The sequence below is a fragment of the Octodon degus genome, unplaced genomic scaffold, assembly GCF_000260255.1.
Source record: "Octodon degus isolate 3935 unplaced genomic scaffold, OctDeg1.0 scaffold00144, whole genome shotgun sequence".
Classification (NCBI taxonomy): Eukaryota; Metazoa; Chordata; class Mammalia; order Rodentia; family Octodontidae; genus Octodon; species Octodon degus.
In genome coordinates this window covers 3,737,942-3,760,057 of record NW_004524720.1, presented here as the reverse complement: position 1 = coordinate 3,760,057, position 22,116 = coordinate 3,737,942, and the positions used below count along the sequence as shown (strand labels likewise).

At 46.2% G+C, this 22,116-nt stretch overlaps 1 protein-coding gene across 5 annotated transcripts in view; it reads right to left on the bottom strand.

The window, feature by feature from the left end:
• Positions 1 to 19,282, bottom strand: part of Itgb1 (integrin subunit beta 1) — a 53,517-nt gene extending 34,235 nt beyond the window's left edge. Inside the window, exons 1-2 of one of the 5 annotated variants that reach the window (XM_023701906.1) lie at positions 19,181 to 19,273; positions 18,507 to 18,546 (exon numbers count right to left, since the gene is read on the bottom strand). Coding sequence is in view for 2 of the 5 variants with exons in the window: in XM_023701903.1 (XP_023557671.1) it covers positions 18,507 to 18,546; positions 18,888 to 18,901 (54 nt within the window). In the remaining 3 variants the exon portion in view is untranslated. Of the gene's footprint in view, positions 1 to 14,954; positions 14,980 to 18,506; positions 18,547 to 18,887; positions 18,906 to 19,180 lie in introns of those variants that run through there. The other 4 variants (XM_023701903.1, XM_023701904.1, XM_023701905.1 and 1 more) reach the window with 4 other exon arrangements.
• Positions 19,283 to 22,116: the final 2,834 nt, after the last annotated feature.

Here is a 22,116-nt window from a genome sequence, read left to right as displayed (position 1 = left end):
CAGACAGACACACACACACACACAGGGAAAGAGAGGGAAGGAGAGAGGGAGAGAGGGACATTAAAAGTGTCTCTAATTTAGTAATTCAACTACTGGGAATTTACCCTCAGGAGAATGAATTATTAAGACTATCAGTGAAAATACAAAAGGGGATATACACCCATATTTGCTATGGTTCTCACTATTTCTAATAGAAGAAAACGCAAACATCCTATATTGTGCGATAATAGAAATCTAACTGCATCAACTTTACGGACTATTAGCCATAAAAATAACAAAACGCAGAAAAATTAAGACCGATAGAATAATTCTGGAAGTAACTCGCACTTCAACGCGAGAGGTATGTCGCTGAACAACTCCTAAAGTAATCTGAGAGACTTGGACAAGACAGTTCTAGGGCAACGAAGTTCCTGTCTTATTTTTTTAAACTGCTATACTGTCCTTTTCTTTTGGCTTGCTTGATATAAACAATTGTATCCCAGCTTAACCATGTGGATTTTCTTGCTTGGGAAATTTCCTTTCAAAAGGAAAAAGTTTGCGCGCTGGCGTGGTGCGACCCAGCCGCTGCTGCAGCGGGGTCCGCAGGCGGGTCCGCGCACGCGCACTGCCCTGGTCTCCCGCTTCGCGGGGGTCCAGAAGGCCGGCGTCGGGCGCAGCTCCCCCTTTGCAGGGGGCCGAGGCCCGCAGGTTCTGGTAGGCTGGAGTTCACAGATGCCTTCGGGATCACCAAGGGCTTCCAAGGACGCACCGAAGCTGGGCACGCAAGATCCTGCCTAAAAAGGTGTAATCCGGAGTCAACCCGCGAGCCGAGCTCTGGCCCCAGCAGCACAGCAAGGGACGCCAGCGAAAACGCACTCCTGCGAGGAGCGCACGTCGGGACGGTTTCCGCACCAAGTGAGCCGAGCAAATATTTGTCCCATATAAGGGCTGCTACATATTTCTTCAGGCCACTTTAATGGACTGCCTTAAGAAACCTTGCAAAATACCATAGAATGCAGAGAATCTAAGACAGAGCCTTTAACAACAAAAGATGCTTCCTAATATTCGGAGGCTCTGTCCCTTTAGAATACTATGTTACAGGCCACTGTCCTTTTCCCTCTGTAAACTCTGAGAACCAAACAAAGGCATCGGAAACCCTCGGGCTTCTGGAAGAGCTCCACGCCCAGAGGCCCGCAGAACAAGGCAGCAGCGCGGCAGCGCCACTGAGAGAACAAGGACAGAGCCAGGAGGGCGAAGGGCAGCTGCCCAGCCTACCACAAGGGCTTGGCCAGGATGGGAGACAGGCACTGGCGGTGGGTCTGTGGAAAGCCAGCTTAGGGGAAGCGGAGAAGCAGCAGAAGATGACAGTGGCTAAGAATAAGGAGGAGGGAATCGGAAGGGCAAGAGGAGGAGGAAGGGAAAGTAACAAGAATTTAGACCGAGTGTGTGTGTATCAACTCCCCATACTGAACGTGATCATTCTGTACTGCAAAGGTATATAGGAAAAATTCAAATTAAAACACTGAAAATATGAAGTACTATGAGCAGCCAAAGCCTCCCGGGGAGGCTGGCGATCTTTGGAAAGCACTGGGTCCCTTCCTCTGTGTGAGGCAGCAGGACACACACAGAGTCCCATGTTCAAAACCTCCAGTGATAGAACTCAGTGGAGACAACTGTGTCAGAGTCCCCCAAACGCCGTCCCACACCTAGAAGCACAACCTCAGGACAGGGTCTGTTCACCAGGTGATTCCTATACTGAGGAAAAGTGCCCAGGAGTTCCCCAGCAGCAGCACTCCACATGAGACAGCCCTGAGACCACCCCAAGGAGTGACGTCAGTGAGACACTGTCCCAGGCCAGCCTGTGTCTCCGCGGTGTGTGATCTAGGGTCTGTCACTGCTGTCTACACCACTCTCCACGTCCCAACCACCATCTCTACCCTCAAACTACAACATGTCGGGTCCGATCCTCCAGAACTCTCCTGGCCTCATCTGGCTGCTCGCACCCACTTGTGCATTCACTCACTCATTTCTGGGCTGCAACAGTTTACCACCAAAGAGCTTACACAAAGCAACACTGGCTACTACATTAGCATCCTTTTATTTTCCTGAGACAGTACTTTACCCTGCAGTTCAGACTGGCGTTGACTGAACTCACTATGAAGCCCAGGCTGGCCTCCAACACAGTGATCCTCCTGCCTCAGCCTCCCAAGTATGAAGCTTCCAGGCAGGGTAGCTTCACGCTCATGGTTTCCTTTCTTAACGCACTATTCCCTTGGAACGTCCTGGCTCCCTCTCCTGTCTCTAGAGGTCTTTCCTGGTACAGTTAAATCAGGTCTTGTGCCATGTCTGGAAACACACATATTACCACTTTGGGGAACTTTCCCTTCAGTTCAAAGACAAAAATACAGATCATTACAGAAAGATGTGACGGCTTGTTGAGGAGACAGCACACAGTGACTGAAATCTGTCTACCCAACTTAGAGACTGAAATCTGTCTACCCAACTTAGAGGCCCCAGGGAGACCACGGATTCCAGCTAGAATCGAAGGGACAGAGGTGGAAGGCAAGAAGGCACTTCCTCACCAAGGTCTGTGCGGCAAAGCCACGGAGCCCTGGGAAGAGGCGCAGTGGCTGAGACAGTATGCGTGAGGCCGCAGCACACCCAAGATGGAAGTCTTTGTCTCTTTACAGAAAAAAAGAGAAGGGAAGGAGGAGGGAGAGGGGAGAAAGATATGCTCTTTTGTGCAATGGAGTACTACTCAGCCAGAAAGAAGAATAAACTGGAGACTTATAGGTAAATGGACGCAACTTGAGAGCACACTATAACTGAAACAAGCCAGACACACGTGTAAACATGGCACTGTCTCACTAGTGTAAGAAACTGGAAGAGAAGATCCAAAATGTATAACAGATACTGTAAAACAGGAAGAAACCTGAAAAGGAAAGAATGGGATAGGATGGAGAAAAGCAGGAAGGGAAAAGCTATGTATATGATAGTTAAGACTGCTACTCCACCCATTTCTCTAAGTTCACTGGAAAAAAAAGGAAAGAAAATTAAAAGAATTTTTAAAAAGGTTTATGATAGGGGCTGGGGAGATGGCTCAGTAGAATAAGTGCTTCCCTGGCAAGCTCAAGGACCTGAGTTCAATCCCCGGTTCTGGGGAAAAAAAAAAACAATTTAAAAAAAGGTTTATGCTAATACTGTTTGGACAGTTACAAGACTACATCTTGTACTCTGAATAACTAAAGAACAATATGCATGAATTTGCCACTGTTATCCTATTATCTTGTTTTGAAATTTCATTTTATTATTTCTCTTTAAAATAAAGAAAAATTGGTTATACCTTATTGGTAAAATGAATTACTATTTTAGCCTTGTAAATTTCTACTGTAACTATAAATTTTATCATGTTACAATCTTAAAATATTAAAAAGTCCAGAAAGAATCTTGAAGTGCTTATATATTTCTGAGACTTAACTTACGAGCTCGAAGTAGCAGCACTGAGGGGGCCAGGAAGGGGGTCACACAGCGCAGTGCTATCTGTGCAGGAAGTTTCGACTGTATCCTATAAATACAGAAACTGGAAAGCTTGGGGCTGGACAGTAACATGACTGCGTACATAGGGCAGGAATCTCACGCAGGAGAGGAAGGGGGTGGACAGAAGTTAGAACAAGAGCAAGGAATTTACTACTGAGGTTCAAGCCCAAGGCGACCTATATTCACAGGCCAGAGAGCAGCGATGGAGGGGCTGAAGGACTAGGTAGCTCAGTGGGACAGCACTTGCCTAACAAAGGGAAGGCTTGGGGCTTGAGCCCCAGTGACACCAAAAGAAGCAGCCACAGACAAAATGAGGTGGAGGCAGCTGTGTGGACTCAACGTCACTTGGAAAGGACAGATGAGAAATGAACCTAGAAGAAGCCGTGTCAGAGCTGTGGAAAGTGAGGTGCTGCTGTAAATGCAGGGAGACACCCGGGGTCTGGGTCCCCGCAGATAAGCCCAGGCCATTATCGAAGTGGTGACTAGCACTCACCAGACCGCGCGAGATAGGAACCACAGAACAGCTGGGCAGCAAGGCAAGCGGGGGCAGGCCGGAGAGGTGCACCCAGGGGAACACAGGGACCACGGGCGACCAGGGCTGCGTCTCCCGGAACCCAGGCAGCCCACCAGAGCAGGGAGGGGTCCAGGAAACATAGCTGCTCGGAAAGCTGGGGCCAGACCAGCAGCAGGGGGTCAGGTGAGCCTGGGGTGCAGAGAACCAGAGAGGAGGAAAGGGTCTCCGAGTGCTGCCCAGGTCCCAACTCAGAGGCACAGCTGTAAGTCACCTCGCCTGTAACTCCCTGAACACCTGTCTCCTTGATCATTGGAGACTCCCAGGAAAGAGCCTCAGGGTCAGCGATCACACCTGGAAGTAACTTGGCACCATCTTTCAACTCAAACTTTCTGGTAAATCCTATTAAATCACATGACACTTCTCACTGACATTTCTCGGAAAGTCACATCAGAACGATTCCCTTCATGTGAGACCATGCGTGGTGACACTTGCCTATAATCCCAGCACTGTGGGAGGCTGGGACCAGAGCATCACCAGTTCAGGCCGAGTGGAAAACTTGGTGACACAATGACATCCTGTCCTAAAATTTAAAAAATGGTAGAGGATATAGCTCAGTGCAAAGGCCCCAGGTCCAATCCTCATAAAGTCATGGGAAAAGCAATTACTTAATGTGCAGACCCTCTCTAAATAGAAGTTACTGTAAGTATGCTAGAGGGCAATTTTCAATGCTTTAAGTCATATATAAGCCAACCAAGCTAGCTGTAAAATGCCTCTTGCTTATGGCTCTGAAACCAAATCATTATGAAACTAAAATTAACTTATTTGTACACAGACACTGAAATAATAACTTCTCAGTTATAAAGTGGCCAATCAGATAATCCAGATGTTTATTATTATTAATTTATTATTACTAATTTGCAGAAAAGTACAAGCTTCAACAATTCTTGAAGAAAGGCTCAAACCTCCCAAGTATCTGCCATTGGTCCTCAGCTCTGAGGCGGGAATCGCTGCATGAACCCGCGCAAAGGCAGGTCCAGGAGGAAGAGGGCTAAAGGAACTCGGTACTGACCGGAAGTCTGCAACAAAGAGGAGGAAAGGCCGAGCGGCCAGAGAGCGGGGGAGGTGAGAAGGGGGTCCCACAAACAAGGAAGTGAAGGCACTGGCCAGTGGTCAGCTGCGCCTCACAGCTCAACCACAAGTGTCTGCAGGTAAATAAGGTCAGTTACAGCTCAGCACAGCTGAGACCAAAACTGGAGAAGGTCGTGCATCCGGATGGTGACACCAGAGACAGGGGTGCTGCGAACATTGTACTTAAGAGAGAGATACTTCATGTACCTGGACTTGATCATGGTGAGAACTTACAGAAGTATGGAGAAAGGTCCAGCAGGGTCCGCGGGGCAAGGGGCCCTGCCAGCTCCAGCCCCACAGGTTAAGTCCCCACGCTGGGCCCGAAGGCCACGGAGGGGCCTGAAGTCATGGCGCTGACACACAGCAGGGGCTGGCTAGCATCAGAGTGGAGGCCCAGAAGTTGGGAGGAGACAGGAGGGTGAGAACACGGTGATGGAGGAGATGAGGAACGCCAGGCGAGCGCGAGCAGTTAACATCTGTGGGCACCTCTAAACCTCCTGGAGGACGGCTCGATTTGGCAAGGACAGAAAGACATGGCTAGGCAACCCACCGAGACGCAATGAAACACGTGTAAGCAACATGTGCTTAAAGGAGTTGTGCTCAGGGCGCACGCAGCTCTCACTCACCCAGCAGAAGTGTTCTGCTGATCCCTGACACGTTGTCATCACCCCAGGTCATCTCACGGGCTCTGCAGGGGCCGCGCAGGACCAGATGCGCTCATGCACACGCACAAGACGCCCACGACTTGCAGGAGGAGAGGCTTACCTGGGCTCACACTTCCATCCACGTGGGTCAGGGATATAGCTTAGTGGCATAAGTGCTGCCTAGCAAGCGCAAGGTCTTGAGTTCGATCCCTGGTACCACAAAAAAAAAAAAAAAAACCACTTTTTGGAACAAAAAAAAAATCCTTATTCCATTTTTGGGGGCCTGGCCCTAGCTCAGTCCTTTAAGTGGCTGCTTCCACAAAGCTGTCAGCCTCAGGTTGCTGGAGTTCGAACCTCACAACTCTCCCGCTGGCCAAAAGTGCCCTGAAGGCATTCGAGGAACAACAACAAAAAAAATCCTTACACTTCCATCCACGTGCACTGGCAGAGAGGGACGGCAGACAGGACGATGTGGGTGTGGGGTTGGAGGGGGGAGGCAGAGCCTTCCAGCCGTGCCCCAGAGACCCGCCTTTCTGACCACATCCCAGCTCCAAACCCCCATACTCCAAGAAGTGCAAGAGGCTTTGAGGACACCTAGAAATAAGCCATTGGAAAGGCAAAAGGAATCTCCTGGGTATCAGAACCCAACCGGAAAGCTGGGCGAAGGCCAGCAGCTTGTTGCAGCCACAATGCAAAGAGACAGGGCGTGGGGCGTGGATTCTGGCACTAGGACGCCTGGACCCAGACCACGCAGGGAAGGAGGGCTGGCACGGTTCTCCAGCCTGTGCCTATTTCCTCAGCTTGAAAAGGGAGGACTGGGGGTAGAGGTCTGTGGTAGAGCACTTGCCTATCATGTGTGGGGTCCTGGGTTCAATCCCCAGAGCCACAAAAAAAGAAACACTGTAAAGAAAGCTGAGACACAGTATATACTTTAGAGGTTCTGAAATTTAGGTTAAACTGATACTCCCAAAATATCTGTAAGAAAGTCTGGCAGACAGTGTACTAAGTGTTACTTTTTACAATTACTAACAAACACTAGAGCTCAATCGCAACTTGACTGCAAAAAGTATGTTTGAGCTTTTTGTTTCTTTCAGTTGAAATTATAATCAGAAAATCCTAGATGGATCCACGTCAGGAAAGACCAAAGAGATGGAAGAAAGGGCTGGAGACCATACAACTATGAAAGCAGCTGAACATGGATGACAGCCGTTCCATTACTCATTTCTGAGGTTAGAGAACCATGCCAGCCCTCCTTCCCTGCGTGGTCTGGGTCCAGGCGTCCCAGTGCCCGAATCCACGCCCCACGCCCTGTGTTGTGTCTCTCTGCAGTGTGGCTGCAACAAGCTGCCGGCCTTTGCCCAGCTTTCCGGTTGGGTTCTGATACACAGGAGATTCTTTTGCCTTTCCAATGACTCTGAAAACTTTGGAGTCAATAGGTACTTGCAATACTATTTTCAGGCTGTACACCTAAGTAGAATTATTCCATCTAATGTCCTTTTATTACCCATTAGATCCCAAATAATTGGTGCTGCAAAACAACAAAAGCAATAAAATCTCAGTGTCCAGTATTACCATGTTAAACACGAGACAGTTATGTCTGAAAGCTAACATCACAGACCACCTTCTGGAATCACCAGGGCAGGGCAGGACACAGCTAAGAGAAATAAGGAGAAGCACCCCAGGAATCTCAGGTCCTGGGGAAGCAAACATAACAAAGACTATCACAGAAGGAAACCATTCCTTCCTAGTAGGCTTCACTCAGAATTCTATGTCCTGCCACTCAAACAAAATTACTAGCGTGATTTCACTCAGGGACAGCTATCCACTGCAGAGTGTAGAAAAAATGATCTCTGACCTAGTTAAGAGGGCAGACAAAGGCAGACAACAGCCAAACGAGGGTGCCATGGGATACTGGAATGATGACTTAAGGTAAACTGTAACAAAGCGTTACTTCATTTTCCTTAACAAATCAGACTTTTATTTCAAATGTCTTCAAATGACTAATAATAAAAATAATTATAGAAACAATAGTATGTAATCTCCAGAAAACCCTGTGAGGTAGAAAGCGATACCCTGTTTGACAGAGGAAGAAACCAAACTACAGAGAAACCAGATGACTACTCAGGTGGGATTCAACCCGGACGCCTGGACGCAGAGCTTCGCGCTGTAGAGCACACCCTAATTTCTGAGGGCCTGCTAACTTGCTATTTTAAAAGCAAGAACCCACATCTCGTGTCAGAATTGACTCAGAGCATGGAAATGGAAAAGGCCTGTAATGCTCTATGAGTTTATTTCTTGGGAACTCAAAGTGATGGAGGCCAAAAGTTATTTTAATTGTCATATTTCTTAAGTATAGACACAGGCTGGGGATACAGCTCAGCAGCACAGCGGCTGCCTGGCAAGAGCAAGGTCCTGAGTTCAATTCCCAGCACCACATATAAATAAACAGATCTTATGTCTCATTACTACAAAAGTTCTTCACACTAAGATCATTTTTTATCATATTTAATGTTATCTAAGGATAAAATTTTACTATACAAATCAAACTCATTTTAGTAACAATTGCAAATATATGCAACTGTTCCTTCTGTCAAAAACTGCATATTCATGTTAATCTTCACAGTAAACTCTATTCGTGAAGATTTAAGAGTATTTTTACAATCTGTCCAAATTTTTAAATACACATTCCTTAATTATTAATATCTCTAAGCTGTGCTATGAATAAATCACTTGGCATTTCCTTTTACATTTACAGATGAAACCTTTGAAAAACTTCACATGGACAGATTTGAGAATCCCTTATTTGAAATGTTTGGAATCAAAACTTTTTTTTTCTCCAGATTTTGGAATATTTGCATATTAGAAAATGAGAAATCCAGGGTACAGAACTCAAGTCCAGCAGCCAAATAGCTCAGCAGATTAAAACACCTGCTTAAATTTCACTGACCTTCTCAGACCAAAAAGCTACAACTCTTATTGCACAGGTCCTGCTTTACCTTGGTCTTACCCATCCAGTAGAGAAGTATGAAGACGAAATATAGGAAGTAAAGCCATGTTGTTATGTTGAGCTGTGGGGGACTCAGGTCAATAATTTCTGACATTGCCAGTTAAACAGAAGACCCAATGCTATTATGGGCTACTGGACTCTTTTAGAATATTTTGCTGAGTTTACACACCTATAATATTCAATAACGGAACTTAGAAAAAATAGGGTAAACAGATGAATGTCCATTTTGTATCTGTGTATTCAAAGTGGTTAGGATAGATATATAGTTGCATTCTGTTAATGAATAGAATGATTTGTTCTAATGGTGTTTGTAAATAGGATCTCAAGTCCGCATCTTGTACAGCAATTAACCACTAAGAAGAATATATGCAGTGTGTTATTTGTTGAAACTGTACTTCCGATTTGCTTTGAAACTGTCTCATTGCTGTTTATCAATAAAATTTTGGAAAAAAATAAAATGAATCATTCAAAATAAAAAAAAAAAAATTTAAAAAAAAAGCACCTGCTTAGGCAGATGCAGGCGCCAGGAGTGCAAACTCCAGGCCTGCCTTGCCAGCCCCGCCCCCAAGGCAGGCTGAGAGGGTTATTGAGACTGGGCGTGGTGGCGCAGGCCTGTAATCCCAGCACTTGGGAGGCTGAAATCAGGAGGATCACTACCAGTCCAATCTGTGTAGTGAGACCCTGTAGACCCTGTACTAAATACATTAAAAAAAAAAAAAAACAGAACTCAAGTCCAAACACAGAATTCCTTTCTGTTTCATATACCCTCTGCCCGAAGGCAACGTGATGCGGCTACACGGTTATGCCTGTGACAGTAGGTCAGGGATGGAACAGCCTCTTCATGCACAGCATGCTGCTGCTCCAACAATTTTGGATTGTGGAACATCTCATATTTTCAGATTAGGAGTGTTCAACCTGTATTACTTTTGCTGAAATTATTGTAGTCCTGGAAAAAAATCACTTTTTAAAAAAGTAGAATTTCACAGTGTTAAAAGAAAACTCTTTTCTTATAGAGGAAAAAAGTATCCTGAAGTTTCTTCCTATAAAACCTTAAACAAATACTAACATTCAGGTCAACAAATATTTCCTGTGTACCTACCACGTGCCAGGCCCGTGAGAGAGCTGTAACATGAATCCAGAGCTGAATGAAAAGCCCAGGCTTTCAATGCAATTAATTTCTAATATGAAAAGCTAAAAGTTCTTATCATTCAAATACTTGCTTTTTGGTTATAACACATGTGAGCCTTTTCACCTTATGGTGGGAACAATTTTCATACCTGTATATGAAACAGCATAAATCTTTCCTACAAATACAATAAAGCAAGATTCATCCCAAATTGTTTCAGCACCATCATTTGTATCTGCTTTTTTTATAATAGAAGAAATGTCAATAATACTTTAATATTAAAAAGGAGCATATTCCAGAAGAACACGGCCAAGCTGAAGGAGCCCAGGAATAAACACGCCTCCCATAGAGAATAACAAAATGGAAAGAACAGAAATGGAAGAGACACAGACGACACTGGGCCCTGCACCAGCAGAGGCTGAGCTGGGATGAATTCATACTGCAGCAGAACATCTACTCTTTATAGAGAGAACAATTAAAACTCAGCACTTCTCTCCCCTCCGTCTAGCAGGAAGAGGTTGGGTGGTGACTAGTGAGATTTTTTTTTTACCTAAATAATAAGCAAGAGTTAATGATTATAAAAATTTAAATGCCTGCTTAGGCAGATACAGGGGCTGGGAGTTTGATCCCACCCCCGGGCACTCTGAGGTGGCAAATGAGACAGGTTGTGGTGGCGTGGGTCTGTAATCCCAGCTCTCAGGAGGCTGTAAGCAGGAGGATCACGAGTCTGATCTACGCAGTGAGACCCTGTACACCCTGTAGACCCTGTCCTAAAATAAAAAAAAATAATAAAAATAAAAAATAAAAAATAAATTTTTTAAATTAGCAGAAAGGGTAGAGAAGGAAAAAAAAATAAGGAGGTGAAAAAAGAGGAGACCCAAGAACTCACACGAGGAGCTAACACAGCTTGTGAATGAAGCCTTTCTCGCTCCCGCCACCCATAGGGAGAGAACCTCAACACACATTTAAGCTAGAATCACCCCAAAATTCAACTAATCCTACCCAGAAGAAAAAAGCTTTTGAGAAATATGAATCCCTTCCAACCCACAACAACAGCAGCCTGCTGCTGAACTCCAACATCAAATGTCTGGTTGCCCCAGTGCTATTGGTTCACAAAACAATGTGAAATCTCAAGACGGCTCACAATGCAGCCAGATAACCTATGAAAATTACAGCATTAGCAGGATGAACTAAAACGCATCACTAGCAAGACTCTACCCAGCACCTCCAGGGAAACACGGGTAGGAAAAGCAAGCCCCATCCCCACCCAGGCCACAGTGTAAGGGTGTGAAGCATGCACCGACTTTGAATTGGGGCATCTCTAACAGAAAGATTTCTGGGGAGGAACCCACATCTCAGCTTAGCCTGGCAACTGTGGGAGGCCACCCAGACTGAGGGCCCTAGGGTGCAGCTCGGAGGTAGAAAAGGCTCACACGTAGCCTGTGCAAGGCCCTGGCTCAAGCCCGACAGCAGCAGCAAGGACAGTGAGTGAGCACTTTTGTTCCACATCATCCTGGGGAAGGAGAATTGAGATTTGTTCCCAGTCCACTTTTTCCCAGTCTTTTTTTTTTTTTTTTTCCAAAACCAGGGATTGAACTCAGACCCTTGCACTTGCCAGGCAAGTGCTTATTCTACTAAGCCATCTCCCTGGCACCCCCAGTCCACTTTTTAAGCAGACCATTCAAAGTTCCTCCTTGTGTCTCACTCACTGCTCCACCATAGAAGTGAAAGGGGCACAGCCCGAGGTATAGTTTCAATACGAAGTACAATAGAGGTTTTGAAACTCAATTCAAGTAGACGTTGCCTAACTTCTCATTTCTTATATCGATAAGCTGGGAAGATCTACTTCAGCATTGGGGGGAGGATAAAATATGACCATGAATGTGAAATCTCTCAGCCACAAATACCTCTGCAGCGATCACAACTCCCTGGGTTATTGGATTTTCCTGCTCACAAAGCCACTCCCAGGTCACCAGCTCCTAAACTAAGAACCCAGTGAGTGACTTGTGGTCCCTCTCCATCTTTCTCTTTAAGTTCTGGGGAGAAATCCAGGATCTTAACTGTGCTTGGCACACTCCCCGCTGAACTGCACTCCCACTGTCACTTCTACCCCACCAATGCTCCTGTAACCAACAGCACAACCCTTACTGTGGTTTTTGTCATATTTTGCCTAATATGACATTGTAATACTAAATCTTTTACTAGACTACAACCTCTTCCTGTAGGAACCACTACTACCTCTGTTGGGAGGCTGTGGCAGGAGGATTGTTGCCAGTTTGAGACCAGCCTGGGCTACAAAGTGAGCTCAAGGCTAGCCTGAACTGCATAGCAAGACCCTGTCTCAAAAAGACTAAAGAGGATAAATTCCTATTTTTAACTTTATAGAATATGAAAAGTGATTTATATATTCACTTAATAAACAGTTATATGCTCTCAGTGAAGTTCTCTGAGCTTTCAGAGACAGAGCACAAACTTGATGCTCCCCTCTTTCTCAGTCAAGAAAAAGAGGAAAACATGATTCTCACATTTGAAAGATGTAAGCATAAGTTGCTAAGCGCTCAGCAGAAATGTAAGTATTTTTGGTATAGAGGTCAGGAAGATCTATTTTCTATTGTTCTACATACTGTTAATAGCAACCAGGGGCCAGGGAGATACCTCACTAGAATAAGCACCTGCCTGGCAAGCACAAGGTTCTGACTTCAATCCCTGGTACCATAAAATAAAAAAGTAATAATAATAACAACCACTTTTTATAAGGATCCTTCTATGTGTCAGACATGATGTTAAGTACTTTGAATGTGTTTTCTAATGCAGTTCTTATAAATGAATAAAGTAAGAACATTAAGAAGATCACTGAAATATATGAACTTAGTGCCTGATTTAGGATTGTACATGATCTGCTGATGTCAAATCTCCACTTCTACCCCATAGTTTTTAATTTAAGAATTGTATTGTGATTCAAGCCCTAAGTATCCTGAATAGTCAACAGAATCACTCAATATCGAACATGATATAATCCCACAACTTTTTTATTCTATAATCTTTGTTTGTTTCTATCCTTCCAATATCCAATATTGTGTTCATTTGTTTTCTTGTCTTTTGCCCAGAGTTATTTGTCTACTACATAGTTCTAATGATTTGTTTACCTTCTTGAGTGTTGCATTGCTGAAGCTTATTGTACTTCTTAGGATGCAGGAGAAATTCAGAACAAATGTTTCAAGGGGAAAGGGTTATGTATCCATTAAAAACCTTTATAACATCTGAGAATCCCTTATTCTTACTTTTAAATTCCTTAAAACATTACTAATTCTCCACTATCTATGACATATTTATACATAATTATTCACCACAAGTGTATTTTTTGCTTTAATTTAGCTATTTTTATAATTTAACTTAGTCTGTATTTGACTATATTAATTTGATTTTATAATAAAATTGTAGTTAAGATAAAGATGAAAACATCACTTGTCATGCATGAATAAATTTTTGTTTGCTTGTGCATTAAAAAAAAATAAAATAAACAGTTATACACTATAGTGTGGCTTCCATACTGTAAACGGTAGGCACCTGATTTTGGAAAAAAAAAAAAAAAGTTCCTTTTTTCTGGACTAAAACTATATTCCCTCTCAGCAAAACAAAATGTTAATATTTCTTTTCCCCTTCTGCCTTTCTTTTGGCTTTCATTGCATCTTCAAGAAGAATAATACACAAAATTAAATACTTCTGTCTTTATGGTCCCCAAATTTATTTTTTTGGGGAGTCCAACCCAGGGGGGGGCTGCCACTGAACTATGTATATCCAAGCACACATATGCACACTTTTTTTTTCTTTTTCTTTTGAGACAGGGTCTCACTATGTAGTTCAGGCTGGCCTTGAACTCACTATGTACCCCAGGCTGGTCTTGAATTTGCAGCTCGGCTTCCTCCTGCCCCAGCCTCTGAATTCTGGAATTACAGCATCCCCAAGCCCAGCAACATCACTTTATCTTGAGACAAGGTCTCACTAACTTGCCCTGGCTGACCTCAAATTTCTGTGCTCCTGCCTCAGTCTCTTGAGTATCCAGGATTACAAGTATGCGCCACTTCTTGTGGCAGCGTGCTACCAAGGTAAATGACAGACCTTCACGGATGCATAAAAGGGTGTTTACTTTATTCGAACTTCTATCATAACTACTTGTATTCATGTCTGTGTCCCTTGACAGATAAGACTTAAGACTTCAGGCCTTCATTCTAATATATGCCTCACACATAACATTAGGTAACAAAGCAAGCAGGTCACGTAGGAACCCACCTGGGTGGCGAGTGTCCAGCTAGCTTCTCCTGAGCTAGGTGCTATCTATTATAACGTATCGCTCAGTGCACGAGGAAGCACGGAGAACCCGTCATTCTGTCTTTATCTTCAGACCTGGCCGTGGACGGATATGCCTCCAGCCACAGTGGGAATGTGTTCTCATCTCCTGCACCATGCCTCCGGGAGCCTTGCCCTGTCTGATTTCCTACAATACTTTTACCTAATGTAGCTGTGTGTAATGCTCTGGCTCTGTCACCCACCTGTCACCCCTACCTTCACACACAATATTCTAAGCTCAGGACCCTTTTCTTCCACCAAGTCTTCCAAAACCACTTAAGCCGATGCTGACTTTTTTTCTCACATGCTATTAGGAGAGTGCAATTCCAGCACTCAGGAGGCTGACGCAGGAGTGAAGCCTGAAACATATAGTGAAACCCTATCTCAAAAAAATAAAATAAAATAAAATAAAATAAAATAAAATAAAAAGTTATTAAGAGAATATGACTTGCAAACTTTCTGGTAAGTTAACACTATTTTATATTTTACTACTCTTGTAACCTATGTGTTTTGTTTTCATTTGCGCTATGAAGTGTAAGTATAGTTGCTTTTCAATACTCCTTTTATTTAAAGAGAATATGAGGTGTGATACAAAATATGGCAGATGTTTAGTTTTGTACATCTATTACAGCATTTATTACACCATCCTTCATCCTCCTCAGAATGCCCTACCTCTTTACTGAGGGCCGAGCTGGGTGGCTGTGGCGGCCTGGATTTCCTCAGCGGATTCAAAATGTCTACTTTTCACGGTTGCTTTCACCCTGGGAAGAGCCAGGAGTCACCGGGCGCCAGACACAGGGAGAAAGGAGCCCACCAGGTGGCGCTAGCAGCAGCACTGTCACACCTCGTGAAGACCCTGGTGAATGAGGATTTCCAGAAGGGCTTCAGAGAGCGGCAGAAAGGTCGGGCTAAGTGCGTTTGAAGCAAGGCAGGCGTCGTGGCTCTGCATCTTTTACTGTAATACTTTTTTAAAAATTTCTGCATTCACAACATGTAGCACACCTCATACCACATGGGGCGCTACATAAACAGTCCTTGGTGCTGTTTTCCTGAACAGAACGTGTCCCAACTAGACATTCACTGAACATGCCAGGCCACGCCAACTCAGTGATTTACAGTCACTCAGCACGGCATTTTTCAGTCCCTGAGGCTCAGAACACTGATAGATGGACAAGCTTCTGCATCACGCAGAGCTGAGTCACCCGATCAAGAGCGGCACCAGCACGGGCTCGCAGCATAGGGCATCTGGCTCAGCACCTGCTGCTCCAGGGCGACTGGGGAGCACAGTGCTCACAGGACAGAACCTCTGCGTGGGCAGAACCGTGCTCTGCAGCACTCAGGCCAGGCGGCAGGATGAGGAACCCTGGACACCACCTTGCAGGGCAGGTGGGAAAGCCAAGGCCCGCAAGATGCGGAGTTCCAACACTGGTCACCTGGAATTCATCGGCAGGGCACGCAGGGGAGCCCAGGCTTCCTTTGCTTTCTCATTTGCTTCTCCAAGGCGCCCCAAGGAAACCACCACAAGAGGATGGGAACTATGCCGTCTCTCTCCCTGAAAGGCGCCTCTGGGACAGAGTCATTCAAAGAACTAGTAGTCAGAGGAGAAACAGAGGGGGACATGCTGCTTTTCTAGACCGTACTCCTCTCACTCACCCGGGCCCACTGAGGGTTCCTGGGTCGCCCTGCCCTGCACCCCACACAGCCTGGTGCAACAGACTGAGCCGCCAAGCCCCAAGTCCCCGCCAAGCATCCTTTGCAGGGTCTGCCTTGCGCATTCACCGCACTCCAGCCCCCTCTAGCGGCTGAGTTCGGCATTTCCCCTTCCTGCAGCAGGCGAGTGGGTAGGTGTGTGGGTGCGTGGGTGGGTGCGCTGCCCGGCCAGCCCCCTTAGAGGGCACCCCCTCCCCAGAGCCGTTCACGCTGCACTTCTCACCTCTTACTGCAGACGCCAAATCGTGTTCCCTCCTCAACACAGTGCTTCTGTACCCAGCCTCAATCTATGATTGCCCTACATCAGGGATCTGCAAAGCCTTTCTTCACCACTCCTAAGACCAGAAAAGGGAGTAGCTGGGTGTGCTGTCATCCTGGTACTTTAGGAGGCTGAGGCAGGAAGCTCACAAGAAGCCCAGCTTACCAACTAAGCAGCTTAGCAACTAAGCAAGAACCTATTTCAAAAATTTAAAGGGGAGGAAGGTGCTAGGAACATAGCTCAGCACAAAGGCCTTGGGTTCAATCCCCAGGAACACAAAGAGAAAAAGAAAAAAAACTTAAGGAGTATATGTTACCCAAAATATATACATTTATTTCCAGATTAGAATAAGTATACTTCTTCGGTAGCAACACAGTAAGGTATTATAAATTACAGTAACCATAAGAATCATAATAAAAACCTTAAGCTTTATAAAATTGCAAATACATGTATCATCACTCCAGGTCATTTTATATTCCCTAAGGGTCAGGAACCTGTATTTGAAGCCCTGTATAATAATTCTGGTCCTGTAAGTAAGAAATAAATATTCACATACACACATATGTGTATATATATATAATTTCAAGCAGCTTTTTCATACATTTCATGAGGTGACATATACACACTAAACACACTGTTTACGTACCATACTGTGAACCTATCTTCAAAGGCCACAAACCAAAAAGTTTAAATTTAGCTGACTTTTTAAAACCCATATTAAACTTATAAACAAAACTTCACTCTGGAAAGTGAAGTTCTCAGCCTTCTACTTAACCTTTCTAGAATGGATGAGGGATGTCCCATGGCAGGTCTGGGCCCTTCTAGCACAACTCCTGAAGCAGCAGCGCTGCTTTCCTGAACTCCTTACTGACCTATTCTAAGGCAGCCGATATTCTGAATTTAAGGCACTGCATGGATGTGTCGTTCTTTGAACTTCCTGCAGCCAAAGAGGCTGCTATTTCAGAGGCCAGAGGGAAGCACCCCGCCCCTCCTTCCCCAAGAAAGCCATCCTCTGCAGCAAGATAAAAAGACACAAGCCTCAAAACCTACAACTAGCTCAGAATAAATACTGCCAACAGCAATTCAGGCTTTTTACACACTTCCACTATATAATCCCCTCCGGCTCCACCCACAGCCTCACCCACCCACCTCACATAAAAGTGGGGCAATCTAAAATTAACAGTACTCCATCGGAATACTCTGATAAATTCAGTCTGTTACTCATGCAGAAATTAAAACTCTTCGGAACTCAAACATTCTCTGAAACTTTGAGCAGTCCCACGATGCTTTATCTTACCACCCCGATAACAGTTCAGGGAAAACCAGACTACTCACTAAACACTAGTGAGGAATAGGTGTCCTTGGGTTGAATACTGTCCTGCACACCCCATGTAAATATGCCACAGTTTATTCGGCAAGAAGCTAAACAATAATGACACGACTAGCATTTGCAAGAAAACCAGCACCAGGCCAGACCATCAGATTCATTTTCAATGTGACAAAGTGAGGAGAGATTTCCGGCGCCCTTTCTGGAGTCAGGAATTCACTGACATCAACTCAGAGCCACATTTTAGTCAGCAATGGCAGCTGGGGGCAGACTGATTTAAACTACACTGACCAGGCAGTGACGAAGGACCCTGCGCTGGGTGCCAAATGACAAAATGCACTGTTTTTCAAAACTGCTGATTCCCTATTTTTCACATCACGGATTGTTAAGGGGATTGTTTGTTCTTTTGAGAAAAAATCAAATACTGAAAACTATGTCTGTGAAGTCAGGAAGTGAGGGAGGCTGGAGTGTATTTGCTGTTTACTTAAGTATTAACCAATTCCCTTTTTAATTAATATTCTAATAATGAAGTCTACTTTCCCCAAAAGCCTGGGAAAAAAAGACTCATCTGTTTTATGTGATTTCTATTTCTCATTTTATCATCTTCAGGAACCTATTTAATATGGATCAATGAACCAAAATTACTTAAAATATGGACATTATTAACAGGAGTCTTAAGTCCTCTTAATGTCCACATACAGAATAGCTGGACCTTGATGTCCACACTGAGGGATTTGGTGACTTCTAACAAGATTTCTCATTCATTTATTAAAAGTGTCCTAATATATGGCCTAAAGGGTGTAGGTGGTTTAAGGAATCTAATCAAAATTCAACCCGTTTGTTTTTATACCATCAAAACAATACAGAACCACCTAGCAATCCCACCACCTAAGCACCTAAGTGGAATGAGGCCCCAAAGAAATCTTACCGATAATACTATCGTTGACACTGTGAGCTGCTGGAAAAATCTAATATTCCATGAAGGGAAGAGAATGGTCAGAAGTCTGACGTTTGATTTTCACAACTACACTGCTGCTAGGGAAGGTTACTTAGTTCCAGCTCAGCTCTGGAGTAGGCCCCGGGGGCTCCAGGACGGCCGCAGGCGGACTCCTGCAGCTCCCTGAACCCCAGTCCTTCTGGCTGCGAATCGGGGAGCAGCAACACTCCAGCTCCCCGCCGCCCGCCGGGCCCAGGCGCCCGCGATCCCCTCCCAGCCAGGCCACGGCCGCGCCTCTCGCGGGGACCCCGCCGGAGGTGCCAAGTCCCGGATCACACCCACACCGCGGGGATGCAACTCTCCGGGACGCACCCACAGGGTCCCATCCACGCGGCCTCCGGCGGGGGACCGGGATCGAGCCGGGCGGGCCTGGGCCCCGCGTCCCGGTGCTGGTTCCGACCCCCGGCCGCCCGGATCCCGGCCCCGCGGCCTCCCCGCAGCGCCCCCTTCCCGGTGCCGCAGTACTCGGCCCGGACGGGCAGCGGCGACGGAAGCGGGGACAAAGCAGCGGCCGCCTCGGAACCGCCGGGTCGGGTCCGGGCCTCGGCCCGCAGCTCGCCGGGACAGCGGAACCCGGCCGGCTCCCCGACGCACTCCCGCCCTACCTTCCCGGCGCCGCTCGTCCGCGCCGCTCCCGGCCGGTGCCGCCGCCTGGCTCTCGGGCGCCTCCTCCCCGGCCGCGGGAGAGCAGGCGGGGAGGCGGGGCCGCCGCAGGAAGCCGCCCGGCGCTCCCTCCGGAAGCGCGTTCCTGCGGGCCGCGTCAGCAGCCCCGGGCGCGGAGCGGCGGGAGGAGGAGGAGGAGGAAGAGGCGCGGAGACAAAGGAGCTGGCGCGCGCGGCGCTGGGCTGGGCGGGGAAGCACCCAGCCCGGGCCCTGCCGAGCCTCGACTTCTCCCTGTACCCACGGACTCCTATTCGATCGTCTAAACCCCGCCTGCCTCCTGGGAGCCCCTGGCCCGGGCACCCTGAGGGTGCGAAAACCAGGCCGGCTTCCCAGGTCGGGTCAGGAACCGCGCTGCCCTTGGGCAAGGAATTGGCTGAAACATGTAGTGTATTTGTTCAGTGACAGCGCTCTTGGCCTGTGCTGCTAAGAAAGGGAAGGTTTGGGAGAGTGATTGTGCAGGAAGGTAGCTACAGGACACTTTAGAGAAAGACTGGTGAGTCGGGTGCTAAAGTTTGGTAGGTTTAGAAGTTCTTTCCTGGAGTGCTGTGCTTGTCTCTCACCTCACTCCTCGGTAAACTGAAGTTGGAACTGGAAAAAGGATTTCAAAGAGATGGGTAACAGTGAGCCAGGTCAGCGGGACACTTTGTGGGGCAAAGCCCGCTGTGCTGCAGGCCCCATTGGGAGAGAGCACACATACATGTGGACTTCTGACTTGAGACACAGATGCCCCTTTGACTGCCTTTTTTTTTTTTTTTTTTTTTTTTTGACCTTGAACTCACTTTGTAGCCCAGGCTGGCCACAAACTCACAGAACTCGCAATCCTCTGCCTCAGCCTCCTGAGTGCTGGGATTCCAGGCACACACCATGGCACCCTGCAGCCTGCCAATTTTAAATACAAGAAAAAATACCATAATTCCAGCTGTGGAAAGTCTCCACAGGGCTCACCAGCAAAATCAAATGTGGCACTTGGTCAATTAAGACTCGAAAGATCGCTTGGCAGTGAGCAGCTCCTCTGAGTAGAAAATAAACCGGAGAAGTCAAATGATGTTTTATTAACGCCCCAACGCTGAAACTGCTGTTAAAATTAAACTTTTTTGAATTTAAAGATTACTGATTTTGCCATGACTAATCAGTCTTGGCCCCAGCTCAGCCCAGAAAACGGTGTCCTAGTTCAAAAGATAAAGCATGATTTAATCATGCTTGACTTGCAGTGTATTCCTCTAAATGCCCCCTCTGTGTTGCAGAGAGGGTCTAACAATCTTTGCCACCAGATCCTTAATGAGGTTAACACTTATACCACGGTAAGCCAAATTAGCTCCTTGAGGACAATTAAATCATTCTTTAAAAACTATTCAAGACATAAAATAGAACCTCGATGATACTGCTTGATGATTAAATGAGTCCTGCTGTTCACCAGGTATCAGGCTGCAGCATTCGCCTAAATGTATCAATGTACATACGGAAATTGAGAGTTTTAAGGGGAAAAAGGAATGAAACAATCTCTGAGAAAATCAGTGAACGGTCAGGTGAATGACTACTTGTGATTTCATACAAGTGCATGTAAGTGGACAGTTAGCTGACGATTACATTTATGGATATTCCAAAAGAGAGTTGGCCAGACCAAGCCAGCTCAGTGGGAAAGGAATAGCGTGGGTCCCACTGCTAAGACCATGATCTGAAACGTCCTCCAAAGGCTCATTGTGTGGACTGTGGTTGTTGGCTACTGGGCTCTGGGGACCTGATGGGACCCTGAGGGCTCTAACTGCATAATGCAGATGAATCCACTGGTGAGGTCAGAGCCCAGTGGGTTGTGAGCAAGTGAGGTGAAGGAGGTGAGCCACTGGGATGCGCCTTCCTCCGCGGTGAGCTCCTCCCCTGGCTTCTTGAGGGCTTGAGCCCTTCTCCACTGCCAGCCCCATCCACTGTGACATTCCTCCTTGGGGCCTTCTGGCCGCACACTGAAACCATAAGCGAAATAAATTGCCTCCTCTGATCTGTTCTACTCTGGTAGTCCTCTCCTCAGTGGAATGAAAAGATTACCGAGGTGTTTACCTACATTACCTCCCAATTTTATAAACTGGTTTTGTTTAACGGTCTTTTAAGTCACACTTCTTTCTAATAATTAACTTTGGCTTCCCTTGCAGTTTTGACATCACACTACTAAATGATCTTGGAAATGTAGCGTATTCTTCACCACCCATTCATTTGTAAGTCATTTCCAAGTGTAAGAACTACTAGATAAGGGCAGGCCAAATAGCTCAGCAAGTTAAAGCGCCTGCAAGCAGTTGAAGGGGCTGGGGGTTCAATCTTGGGCCTGATGTGCTGGCCCTGCCCCTGGTGCATGCTGAGACAGGGATTGAGACTGGGTGTGGTGGCGCGTGCCTGTAATCCCAGCAGTTGGGAGGCAGTAAACAGAATCACTAGAGTCTCACTAGTAGTAAGACCCTGAACATGCTGTAAACCCTTTCCTAAAAATTCAGAAAAAAAGGAGGGGAAGAAGAAGAAAGAACTACCAGAAGGCAAAGCCCCATTGGATTAGGTCAAAGGGAGAATGCCCGTGTACTGAGAATAGATGTGTATCTAAACCCAGGTCTTTCCTTGGACGGGGACAATCCATACTGGGAACCTCACAGTATCATCTAGCTTCTATTTTATGTCTTAAGACAGTTTTTGAAGAATGATTGATTCACTCGTCCTCAAGGAGCTAATTTGCTGTAATGTGATGTAAATGTTAACCTCATGAAGGATCTGGTGGCAAAGATTCAGGGGCTGGGGAGATGGCTCAAGGGGCTGGGGAGATGGCTCAGTGGAATAAGCGCTTCCCTGCCAAGCGCAAGGGCCTGAGTTCAATCCCCGGTTCTGAAAAAAAAAAAAAAAA